General features: G+C 47.6%; 1 protein-coding gene across 1 annotated transcript in view; it reads right to left on the bottom strand.

Moving 5' to 3' along the window:
• Positions 1–4,670: 4,670 nt before the first annotated feature.
• Positions 4,671–13,453, bottom strand: part of LOC115538885 (roundabout homolog 1) — a 34,591-nt gene continuing 25,808 nt past the window's right edge. The window contains exons 21-26 of the mRNA XM_030350111.1: positions 12,989–13,279; positions 11,775–12,331; positions 11,194–11,328; positions 10,463–10,642; positions 6,790–7,016; positions 4,671–6,193 (exon numbers count right to left, since the gene is read on the bottom strand). Of these exons, the coding sequence (XP_030205971.1) occupies positions 6,790–7,016; positions 10,463–10,642; positions 11,194–11,328; positions 11,775–12,331; positions 12,989–13,279 (1,390 nt within the window). The 3' untranslated portion in view covers positions 4,671–6,193. The remainder of the gene's footprint in view (positions 6,194–6,789; positions 7,017–10,462; positions 10,643–11,193; positions 11,329–11,774; positions 12,332–12,988; positions 13,280–13,453) is intronic.

Genomic DNA, 13,453 nt, shown 5'->3' with positions numbered 1-13,453 from the left:
CACCGTAATCAATACAAAGGAAGGAGGCAAGGCTGATACAGGGGTAGGTGTTGGGGGAGGGGGGGGGGAGAGGTGGGGGAGGTAGGGAAGGTAGGGGAGGGGGGGGGGGGTCGATAGTGGGGCTGCCTGTCGCTCACGTAGAGGTTGTGGGTTCAAGTCCCAGGACGCCACAATGGGAGAACATGTGGGCTACGAGCTAATGCAACCAGTAGCTCTCTCTCTCTCATTATTACTGGATGAACAAACAAGAGAGAGAGAGAGAGAGGGAGGGAGAGGGAGGGAGAGAGAGAGAGAGAGAGAGAGAGAGAGAGAGAGAGAGAGAGAGAGAGAGAGAGAGAGAGAGAGAGAGAGAGAGAGAGAGATGTAAATATATGACAGGTTGAAAGATAGACGTAGATAAATATAGAGAGACAGAGACACACCCACACACACATTTATACATGCGGGAGGGCAAGGGATAGAGACACATTCAGAGATGATGGATAGATCGGATGGGAAATTTAAAAAGTAGGGCTTGTCCGTCGTTTGTGTGTGCGTGTGTGCGTGTGGTTGTGTGTGTCAGTCAGTATAATTGACTGGGATCCATCCCTTCTCTCCTATTTAATATCATACTCAAGTCTTCTCCTGAGAGTCCCAGCATATCACCCTGAATCTCCCCTCTATCTCTAACAATTAGACTAATGTATCTCCTCTATCTCTAACCTATTAACGAGCCCAAAGTATCTCTAACATATTAACTAGTCTTAAGTATCTTCTCTATCTCCAACCTATCAACTAGTCTCAAGTATCTCCACTATCTCTAACCTATTAACCAGTCTAAAGTATCTCCAGCATATTAACTAGTCAAAAGTATCTCTAATATAAGATATGTCTTCTAAGTGTAATATTTTAACCTACCATTATAGGATATGTCCTCTCACTGTATTTTATTAACCTGCTAGTATAATAAATGTAGTTTACTAGTATATTAACCTACTAGTCTAAGGAGCTGTAAAAAGCATAACTGTGAAATATTAACCGACTAGTTATCCATCTCGGCTGCGACTCATTAAAAACCCGCTCAGAGTCGACTTTAAAAACCTCCTCCGCCGGGCTGTTATGATACACCTGCGTCCTGGCAGCCTGTGAGGGAACTACAGTATTCATGTATTCGTGTCGCCGTTAATTCACTGTATGCAGTATTCATGTATTCATCTGGTATTCACTGCTACTCCAGTCCAACAGCCAGACGTGTCAATCAAACTGTGAGAACCGCCTTCCGTCATCATCGTTTAGACCCCGTCCTCATGACCTCTGACCTCTGACCCCACCGCGGCGCGGCGCCTCCCCTCCAATCAACAACACTGTCCTCCGGAGAGGCTAATGCTATGCTATACCTGCTATGCTAGATCTGTGATGCTATGCTATACTTGCAATGCTAGATCTGTGAGGCTACGCTATACCTGCTATGCTAGATCTGTGAGGCTATGCTATACTTGCTATGCTATATCTGTGATGCTATGCTATACCTGCTATGCTAGATCTGTGATGCTATGCTATACTTGCTATGCTAGATCTGTGATGCTATGCTATATTTGCTATGCTAGATCTGTGATGCTATGCTATACCGGCTATGCTAGATCTGTGATGCTATGCTATACTTGCTATGCTATGGTATATCTTCTATGGTATACCTGCTAATCTATATCTGCTATACAATGCCTTCCATGCTATGTATATTTGCTATGCTATGCTACGTCTCTTATGCTATGCTTGCTATGCTTTGCCTGCTATGTTAAGCTATACATGCTATGCTAATGTATACCCGCTATGCTATGCCTGCTATTTTAAGCTATACCTGCTATGCTATACCTGCTATGTGAAGCTATACCTGCTATGTGAAGCTATGCCTGCTATGTGAAGCTATACCTGCTATGTGAAGCTCTACCTGCTATGCTATACCTGCTATGATGCTATACCTGCTATGATGCTATACTTGCTATGATGCTATATCTGCTATGCTATGACTGCTATACCTGCTATGCTATACCTGCTATGCTATGCTATACGTGCAGGCAGCCCAGCCTGAGAGCAGCTGTGTGCGGGCGCTGGGATTAACTCCGCCCTGCGTCTACGAGGTGTCCCTCAGAGCACGGCTCTCCCGTCTATAATGAGGAGGAAACGCTGCGTCTGCCGAGAGGCTCTCTGCTGGGTCCGCACGACGCTGCCCGCGGCAAAAAGCACACATACGCTTTTGTGTGGAAATATATTCACTGCTAAGCTGGGTGTTGAGGAATGGCAGCCATCTGTGTGTGTGTGTAGGGGGGGATTGGGAAAGTGTGTGTGTGTGTGTTTGGGAAGTGTGTGTGTGAGGGGGGGAGATTGGGGAAGTGTGTGTGTTTGGGGAAGTGTGTGTGTGTGTGTGTGCGTGTGCGTGCGTGCGTGCGTGTGTGTGCGTGCGTGTGCGTGCGTGCGTGTGCGTGCGTGCGTGTGTGTGTGTGTGTGTGTGTGTCATGGCCGATTCTTTGTGAACAGACTGCAGTGAATCTTTTGGATAAACCCAGAAAAATTGGAAATGAAAATGAAAATATGGCAACACACACACACTCACACACACACACACACACACACACACACACACACACACACACACACACACACACACACACACACACACACACACACACACACACACACACACTCACAGCGACACACACTTACACACAGGAAAACCAACATCCACATTGCATTTTCTTACAAACCAAGGCAAAACATGACCAAAAATATGATAAAATAGGCAGCTGTCCTAAAAGCAGAAGAGATAACACAATAGAGAGAAAAGAAGGAGTCTTTTATAGCAGATGGGGTCCAAGCAGCCCCCCCCCCCCCCCCCCCCAACCCCCCAGATGAAAAGCACGTCACTTTAGCGATTCAACGCCAACATCATTTTGGCTGTCGCAATCAATGCAGGAAAAGAGCAACTGCAAAGGAACACAAACCGCACCAGTAGTCGTCCCCTCAGGGTCCGACTCAGACACATTGTCAGGACTCGTGTCCTGAGAGATGGATTGTCGTCGGAAATAGGAGTTCTAAGGGCTGTTTTAAAAGTTCACCCTGCATTTAAGAGATGGTATTTTATATCTGGGGGTCTTTCAGAGTGTGTGTCCCCTTGTGTTTATAACCAATGAATTCCTTGTTGCGTCCTTTCATTAGTCCGTATATCCGTCATGTATTCGTCCAACCCTCTGATCTTAATCTGTTATTAATCCATTCATTTATACATCAATCTTTAAATGTATTCATTTATCCATCCATTCATCCGCCTATCCAATCATTGAATTAATCCATTAATTAATCTATTCGGCCCCATCATTCCAATTATTCATTAATTTATCCATCCAATCATTGATTCACTTACCCGGCAATCCTTAATTAATTAACCCACTCATCAATTTCCTCATCCATTCATTAAATACTCCATCCTTTCAGACACTCACTAAGTCATCCATTCATCCGCTCACTCACACACACATTCCAGTTGCACGTTTAACACAGAGTGTGCGTCTGGGGATAAGCAGTGTTCTCTTAGAGAGGGTCGAGACGCAGCCGGCCTCGCTCCATTAACCTGGGCAATAACACCCATGGACGCCGGGCGCGAGGAGAACGTGTGATTGACTCGTCATGGGGCCAGGCCCTGTGTTTCACTCGGCATATGGATCGCACGGCTGCCGAGAATCCATTGTTTAATTACCGAGCGAGCCTTTTACCGAGCGGAGGGGCGGATCTGGAGGGAGGGAACGCGCTCGCTCGCTCAGACCTCCACCTCGTGCCACGATCGATGCAAAAAGTGTTTCGCCGTAATGAAAAGTTTATTTCTAACATTTTACGACATTTTTCGCAAACTGACAATTTGTTGCGTAGGCTGAGGATTGGATTGTGGACGTTAACCCAAACAGATGAAGGTCCACGGGTAGAATAACACGCTACACATCTTTGTGGGGACTCAGGCTTTCTGTTCCTCTATTGTTTCGGTTTCTGATTTACCCCCATAATGTAAGACATTATGCCTACGATTCCTGGAGGAGGCGACAGATTGGATTACGGACTGAAGGGCCCACAGACACCTATTAGGCTCCCACTTACTTCTGGGGAGTTAACACTAGGTGATGGGTGTGACTTAACACAAATGTATGCTATTATGTCATACCGGGGACATTGGAGTGTCTTTGAAGTTGGACTTCCTGGTAATATGAGTTCCGGGACTGGGGAGTCTGTGTGCTCGTCTTCCTCTCACCTTTAGTGCCGGAGTGGGTTGGCTGCCATCGGGAAATTCATTGGCGGTCAAATGAGCTTACAGTGCGGCGAGCTAAATTTAGCTTAAAGGTGGAATAACTACGACAGACACGCCCGTCGTAAACGGCATCTGTTACTGACCGCGTGCCATTCCGTTATCTCCGTGACCTACGTGTACTGTGTAAACAGAGCTCTGTGAATAAAGCTTTTTAACGAGCACCGTGACTCAGCGTCACCATCGCGTCCTCCATTTTGTCTTTGAGCGCACACACGCCAGCCCTTACTCCAGAATTACTGAACACTGAACACATCGCTACAATCCTCAAACCAATCAAACAGAAACACAACAAAAGCTTTAAAACATTGAACATCAAACACACAACGCTCACAAGAAACACTGCATTTGAGAAAGTTTTAATTATAAATAATGCAGCAGAGATTACAAACTTGTTCTTCCCCTGATTCCATTACATTCTCAGCGATGAATAAAATACAAAATGGAGCACAGATCTGTTTACAAATTGCAAAATGTTCCCCCTTTCTTTGCGGATATTCTTTTCCACCCTCGTGGCACAAAAACAAAACAAGCTGAAGCGTGAACATATCGTATGACAATGATGGAGTTGATGAAGCTGATTATCGAATAACTTCCTTTCTTTTATACTTTCACGATGATTCAAATGCGTTCATGTTCAGATAAAAACACTGTTCTTTTTTAAAAACAAAGATTGCTTTGGCACCATGGATACAGTGAGCTCGGGATGCAAAGACTCCGTACTCTGGAGACAGAGAATCACAAGGCAGTTGAAACTTTGTCTTGAATAAAACATAAGAACAAACATCTTGAATAAGCATATCGCCCAAAAGAAAAACAGAAATAAGATAAATCTTTGACCAAATCTGGCTTTGATTATTTTTTAATATTATCTATAAATATTTAAATGGTTATAACCTTTAGGGAGACGGCAGCGCTAAAGAGCAAAGAACTTCAGGAAATTTCTGGAAATATCAAATGTTCGTCGATTAGCCAGAAGGGAGGACACATGGACGTCGAATAGAGGTCCGACAAGAAGTGATTCATGCAAATGTTCAGTTGACACACACAAACACACACACACACACACACACACACACACACACACACACACACACACACACACACACAAAGAAACACACACACACACACACACACACACACACACACACACACACACACACACACACACACACACACACACACACACACCACTCAAATTTGCACAGATCAAATTTACATCCAAAGACACCCAACCCTTTCCCCTTATCGAAACAACTGATGTAGAGATAATAAGACAGTGGTTTACATCTCAGTGGAGACGGAAGGACCATTAAAAGGCATTCAACGAAATGAAATGATTGTGCTTGTATTACCCATAATGCAACAGGACACGATAACACCAGGAGCAGAACGACAGTTCTTTAGAATCAGTACTTTAGAAAATTAAATATGAAGCCACACTCAAACGTTGTAAACAATTTACACAATGGGTGGTGGTCATGAACGAATATTTATTACCGTAAAATAACAGTACATTTTTTTCCATATACTACTCACAACACCCATTAATTATACACGTCATTCATCGTGACCATCGAGGGAACCGCCGTACGAGTGGGTGGAATCCGATCCGTCGATCAACAACCCCACAATAAATAGTGCTCAACTTCAGGAGACCATCGACTCCAGAACAAGATGGCTGAGTCCCCCCCCCCCCCCCCTTCCCGGTCCCCTTAAAAGAGATGTCACGTTGCTTTGAAATCATAAGTCATGTGCAGTGTTGTTCCGCTCCTCCTCCCCTATAGTAAGGAACACATTCCTCCATCTGTTGTGCAATTGCAGGCCGGCTCTGGTCAACCTTGGTGAACCCCCCCCGCCGCGGCACTGTGGAGATAAAACATGACCTCGTGTTAATACTTTTCGAGCAGACATCATGGAGATAAAACATTGCACAGCATGTCGTGAAACAATTATATCCACCTCCGCAATTAACGATTCCGACAATGATGATGTCATTTTGAGTATCATCATGGAATATGAAACGATTGTTGAAAATAAACGTATCACATGTTAACTCGTTAGTCAATGTGTTAGTTTCTCCTCGTGTTCATTGTTAATGAATTCCTTCTGATGTAAGTGTAAAGCTTTGAAGGCATCAGCCTTCTCTTAATGTTCTCGTACTAACCATCAGTCCCCCATCAGATGTAGACACACCCCCCCCCCTAGCTCGCCCCCTGCTTGTTTGACTGTTTCCATCACGTCTGTCTCTCTTAGCCTAGCCCAGCTCTCAGTAGCGGCTCGGCCGTCCTCTCTGAGTGTGTCCCTGCGTGTCGGCTCTCGGCCCTGCCTTCATAAAACACACTGAGTGCGTGTGGAGCATCAGGCTGAAGGTGTTCCGGAGCACACTACTGGCAGCGGCGTCTCCACCATACATCACGGCGGCGTACGGTGACACTCGCTGGAGGAGCGCCTGAACCCACCTACGCCTCCTCCTCCTCCTCCTCCTCCTCCTCCTCCTCCTCCTCCTGCTCATCCTCCTCATCCTCCTCTTCCTCAAAAGGGGTCTGGAAGGCCTCCAGCTCCGCAGGAACCTCTGCGTCGGCCGTCCTTGACGCCCCGGCGCAGAGGACGACGTCTGGGCTCCCAGGAGCTGGGATGGATGGGAGCGACGGGCCGTTGGAGAGCTGGGAGAGGGGCTCCGCGGAACCTGCTGGAGACGGAGCGTGCTGGTTGGCTGTTGTCTCGGCCAATCATTAAGCCTGCACTGGGAGACCTGCTGCTGCAGCTGCTCAGGCTTCATGGATCAATCGTTTAATCTGGTCGACTTCAGCCCAGAAATTTACCCAGTGCAGGTTTTAATCGAATGCTCCAACATGAGTTGGTTATAGTTTCAGAGAAGGCCTTCAGATCCGCTGCGTACGGTTGGTGGTTAGCGTGTTACTGTCATGTCTGTTTTATGCAGCTCGGCGGGGATTGTAATTCATTGCTCACGTTGTGACGTCTGACATTGTTGACGATGATTTCATCAACGAAACGAGGAATGGATTAACACACAGATGATATCCAGGCGGACGGATAGTATTTTCTTTTCCCTTATTGTTAATTTCAGTCGTGTACCAGGCTTCTGTCTGCTGTACAAGAATCAAATGTATATTTATGAGTCATATTGTAGCATAAGTATATTTAAACTTATGCTCCACTATATGAGTCATAGTGTAGTATAAGTATATTTAAACTTATACCACACTATATGAGTCATAGTGTAGTCTAAGTATATTTAAACTTATGCTCCACTATATGAGTCATAGTGTAGTATAAGTATGTTTAAACTTATACTCCACTCTATGAGTCATAGTGTAGTATAAGTATGTTTAAACTCATGCTCCACTATATGAGTCATAGTGTATTATAAGTATGTTTAAACTCATGCTCCACTCTATGAGTCATAGTGTAGTCTAAGTATATTTAAACTTATGCTCCACTATATGAGTCATAGTGTAGTATAAGTATGTTTAAACTTATACTCCACTCTATGAGTCATAGTGTAGTATAAGTATGTTTAAACTCATGCTCCACTATATGAGTCATAGTGTAGTCTTATACTCCACTCTATGAGTCATAGTGTAGTATAAGTATATTTAAACTTATACTCCACTCTATGAGTCATAGTGTATTATAAGTATGTTTAAACTCATGCTCCACTCTATGAGTCATAGTGTAGTATTACACTCCACTCTATGAGTCATAGTGTAGTATTATACTCCACTCTATGAGTCATAGTGTAGTCTTATACTCCACTCTATGAGTCATAGTGTAGTATTACACTCCACTCTATGAGTCATAGTGTAGTATTACACTCCACTCTATGAGTCATAGTGTAGTATTACACTCCACTCTATGAGTCATAGTGTAGTATTATACTCCACTCTATGAGTCATAGTGTAGTATTATACTCCACTCTATGAGTCATAGTGTAGTATTATACTCCACTCTATGAGTCATAGTGTAGTATTACACTCCACTCTATGAGTCATAGTGTAGTATTACACTCCACTCTATGAGTCATAGTGTAGTATTACACTCCACTCTATGAGTCATAGTGTAGTATTACACTCCACTCTATGAGTCATAGTGTAGTATTACACTCCACTCTATGAGTCATAGTGTAGTATTACACTCCACTCTATGAGTCATAGTGTAGTATTACACTCCACTCTATGAGTCATAGTGTAGTATTACACTCCACTCTATGAGTCATAGTGTAGTATTACACTCCACTCTATGAGTCATAGTGTAGTATTACACTCCTCTCTATGAGTCATAGTGTAGTATTACACTCCACTCTATGAGTTGTTGTGTAGTATTATACTCCACTCTATGAGTCGTTGTGTAGTATTACACTCCACTCTATGAGTCGTTGTGTAGTATTACACTCCTCTCTATGAGTCATAGTGTAGTATTACACTCCACTCTATGAGTCGTAGTGTAGTATTACACTCCACTCTATGAGTCATAGTGTAGTATTACACTCCACTCTATGAGTCATAGTGTAGTATTACACTCCACTCTATGAGTTGTTGTGTAGTATTATACTCCACTCTATGAGTCATAGTGTAGTATTACACTCCACTCTATGAGTCATAGTGTAGTATTACACTCCACTCTATGAGTCATAGTGTAGTATTACACTCCACTCTATGAGTCATAGTGTAGTCTTACACTCCACTCTATGAGTCGTTGTGTAGTATTACACTCCACTCTATGAGTCATAGTGTAGTATTATACTCCACTCTATGAGTCATAGTGTAGTATTACACTCCACTCTATGAGTCATAGTGTAGTATTACACTCCACTCTATGAGTCGTTGTGTAGTATTATACTCCTCTCTATGAGTCATAGTGTAGTATTATACTCCTCTCTATGAGTCATAGTGTAGTATTACACTCCACTCTATGAGTCATAGTGTAGTATTACACTCCACTCTATGAGTCATAGTGTAGTATTACACTCCACTCTATGAGTCATAGTGTAGTATTACACTCCACTCTATGAGTCATAGTGTAGTATTACACTCCACTCTATGAGTCATAGTGTAGTATTACACTCCACTCTATGAGTCATAGTGTAGTATTACACTCCACTCTATGAGTCATAGTGTAGTATTACACTCCACTCTATGAGTCATAGTGTAGTATTACACTCCACTCTATGAGTCATAGTGTAGTATTATACTCCACTCTATGAGTCATAGTGTAGTATTACACTCCACTCTATGAGTTGTTGTGTAGTATTACACTCCACTCTATGAGTCATAGTGTAGTATTACACTCCACTCTATGAGTCATAGTGTAGTATTATACTCCACTCTATGAGTCATAGTGTAGTATTACACTCCACTCTATGAGTTGTTGTGTAGTATTACACTCCACTCTATGAGTCATAGTGTAGTATTACACTCCACTCTATGAGTCATAGTGTAGTATTACACTCCACTCTATGAGTCATAGTGTAGTATTACACTCCACTCTATGAGTCATAGTGTAGTATTATACTCCTCTCTATGAGTCATAGTGTAGTATTATACTCCTCTCTATGAGTCATAGTGTAGTATTATACTCCTCTCTATGAGTCATAGTGTAGTATTATACTCCTCTCTATGAGTCATAGTGTAGTATTACACTCCACTCTATGAGTCATAGTGTAGTATTACACTCCACTCTATGAGTCATAGTGTAGTATTACACTCCACTCTATGAGTTGTTGTGTAGTATTACACTCCACTCTATGAGTCGTTGTGTAGTATTACACTCCACTCTATGAGTCATAGTGTAGTATTACACTCCACTCTATGAGTCATAGTGTAGTATTACACTCCACTCTATGAGTCGTTGTGTAGTATTACACTCCACTCTATGAGTCGTTGTGTAGTATTATACTCCACTCTATGAGTCATAGTGTAGTATTATACTCCACTCTATGAGTCATAGTGTAGTATTACACTCCACTCTATGAGTCATAGTGTAGTATTACACTCCACTCTATGAGTCATAGTGTAGTATTACACTCCACTCTATGAGTCATAGTGTAGTATTACACTCCTCTCTATGAGTCATAGTGTAGTCTTATACTCCACTCTATGAGTTGTTGTGTACCTGGCTGCTGTCGGCCCCTGCCGCCTCCTCTCTCCCCTGACGCCGGCGTCCTTTGGGCCCCTGAGCTGCCCCTGCGGGCCCTGGGCTCCCCGGAGCCCATCCGAGGCAGGGTGGCCCCCCGGGCCCTGCCCCCCCCCAGGGCCGCGGGCCCCGGGGGGTCTGGGGGCGCGAGGCAGGAGTCTGGGGACAGAGAGGAGCACCTCTTTAGGGAGGTCTGCGTGGACAGTGCTATGACCTCATACCCTCCGCCTCCACCTCCAGAGCGTGTTGAAACACATATCAATTAGATTCAATTACATTTTATTTGTAAAGCCCCTGATCACCATTACAGCCTCAAAGGGCTTAACAGGCCAAATATTTATGACCCCCCCCTGACCCAAGCATCCACAAGGGCAAGAAAAAACTCCCTTAAATCAGCAAGGAAGAAGTCTCGAGAGTTAACGCATAGCAGGGGATCCCTCCTTCAACATATCAACATAAAATATGTTGATACCAACATAAAAACTCAACACGACTCCAAACTAAACCGAGACACACACGAGACCTGCTCGAGCAATCAACAGAGGGGACGCATAATCAATACCTCAGGGTAACGAACGGCGAGGAAATCACAAAGACACGAAAACAAACCAAAACAAACACGGCATGTTCGATCCCTCCGCGGTTTACCGGACATCGATCGACGGGTTTGTGTTCCTGTTGACCGTCGACCACCCGAAGCCCGAACTCACCGTCGTAGAACGCGCCCGCCGTCGGCGGGTAACCGTGGTGACCGGCGGCGGCTGGTTTGTGTTTGCGGGGTCGTCTGTGGGTCGCGGCGGCGCTCACGTTGCCGTCGGTAGATAACGGACTGCCCGGCCGGCGGCCTGCGGGGAGAAGGTTCGCTCTGTGAAGGTCAACCGGGTCACACGTTTCAGATCCAACTCCTGGCGGTGGAGTCGGATCTCAGCGACGGGACGTTAAGAGACGAGGATGAAATAACAAGGCCCGCTTTTTGTTTATGCCCTTAAAGAAAGGATTACAGTAACGTCAATAATTTATCCTCGAGCTTGGAGGAGGTTCAGTGAGTCTGCTTCAAACGTGACCCTGAATCTCTGGAGTCTGAACTTTCCAGAAGACGGATTGTGCGCTACGCTGCTACGATACCACACCGGCTTTGTTGGCACATCTTGACGACACACAACGACGACCGCACCACGAGAACGTCAACCAGGAGCCCCAACACCGTCGACTCTATTCGCCCGACGGCGCTCCAGACCACAGCCCACGCCCCAAGGCGAGCCCCCCCCCTCGACCCTGTGACGCTCCTCACCTGTCTCCTCGGGGGCCCGCTGCAGACCTCCGGCGGGCCCGGGGCCCTCGGGGGCCCCCAGCGACGGGTGGAGGTGCTCCAGGTCCGTGAACAGGGCCCCCTCCGACGTGCTGCCCATGCTGCAGCGGGCGGAGGACAGGTTGTCCTCGGAGGCCGACCCCCAGCTGTGGACCCCCGCCGGCCCCGCGCCGCCGGCCCCTGGCGCCGGCCCCGCGCCGCCGGCCCCTGGCGCCAGCCCCGCGCCGCCGGCCCCTGGCGTCGGCGGCAGCCCCCGCAGCTGGATCCTGTGCGGGGAGCCGTGGTGCTGATGTTGGTGCGGCGTCGGAGCCTCGCGGCGTTGCCGTGGGTGATGGTGAGGATGATGATGGTGGGGGAGGTGACCGCCGGACGGCTCAAAGTCAGCCTCTTCCTCCTCCTCCTCCTCCTCCTCATCAGCATCCTCTTCGTCGGGGTCTTCCTCCGCTGCCTGGGCCTCCAGGAGCAGGTGGGGGGGAGGGGGGGAGGGGGAGGAGGCGTAGGCGTGAGTCGGCATCAGGGTCTGGGGGGGAGGAGGGAGACTGGGGGGGGGGATCACAGAGGAGAGATTAACCTGGGCCCACCTTTCACAAATTAACAGCCTACTCTCTGCCGGCAAAGCTGCTTAATGAAGAGGGGGGAGGGAGGGAGGGAGGGAGGGGAGGGAGGGAGGGAGGGAGGGAGGGAGGGAGGGAGGGGAGGGAGGGAGGGTGGAGAGGGAGGGAGGGTGGAGAGGGATGAAGAGAGAAGGAGGAGGGAGAAATGGAATGAGGGAGGGAGGGAGGGAGGGAGGAGGGAGGGAGGGAGGGAGGGGATGGGAGGGGAGGGAGGGAGGGAGGGTGGAGAAGGGAGGGAGGGAGGGTGAAGAGGGGGGAGGGGAGGGAGGAGGGAGGGTGGAGAGGGATGAAGAGAGAAGGAGGAGGGAGAGATGGAATGAGGGAGGGAGGGAGGGAGGGAGGGAGGGAGGGAGGGAGGGTGGAGAGGGAGAGAGGGAGGGAGGGTGGGGAGGGAGGGAGGGAGGGAGGGAGGGTGGGAGGGAGGGAGGGAGGAGGAGGCAGGGATGAGGGAGGGAGGGAGGGAGGGAGGGAGGGAGGGAGGGAGGGAGGGAGGGAGGAGGAGGCAGGGATGAGGGAGGGAGGCGGGGAAACCCCCATTGAGGATGAGGGCGGGCGTGGGGGGGGGGCGTGGGGGGGGGTTACCTGCGGTGCCTGGCAGAGGGCTCCTCCCGGCTGGGGGGCCCCTGAGCAATCTGCACCAGGACCCCCGTGGACGTCTGGGGGCCGTGGGAAGGTTCCCCAGCGAAGGACGAGGAAGACGTCCCTCTCACGGGCGGGGCGGGACAGCCGTCCTTCCTCTCCGCGCCCATCATCATCACCATCATCATCTTCTTCCTCCCCTCCTCCTCGTCCTCCTCCTGGTCCAGGGAGGGGTTGTCATGGTGACGGACCATCCTCTTGGGGACCGCCGGCCGCTGGGAGTCGAGATCCGTACTTTGGGACGAGACGAGGGACGCGGGTCAGAGGAGAACATGGAGGGACACACCTCGGAGTGATGTCTCGGCCCAACAAACCGAAGACTCCCAGTTAACGTCTGCATTTATAAAGCGCTTTTCTAACCAGTGGTTGCTCAAAGCGCTTTACAACACTGCCTCACATTCACCCATT

The sequence above is a fragment of the Gadus morhua genome, unplaced genomic scaffold (genome assembly GCF_902167405.1).
Source record: "Gadus morhua unplaced genomic scaffold, gadMor3.0, whole genome shotgun sequence".
NCBI lineage: Eukaryota > Metazoa > Chordata > Actinopteri > Gadiformes > Gadidae > Gadus > Gadus morhua.
This window is presented reverse-complemented; position numbering and strand designations above follow the sequence as displayed.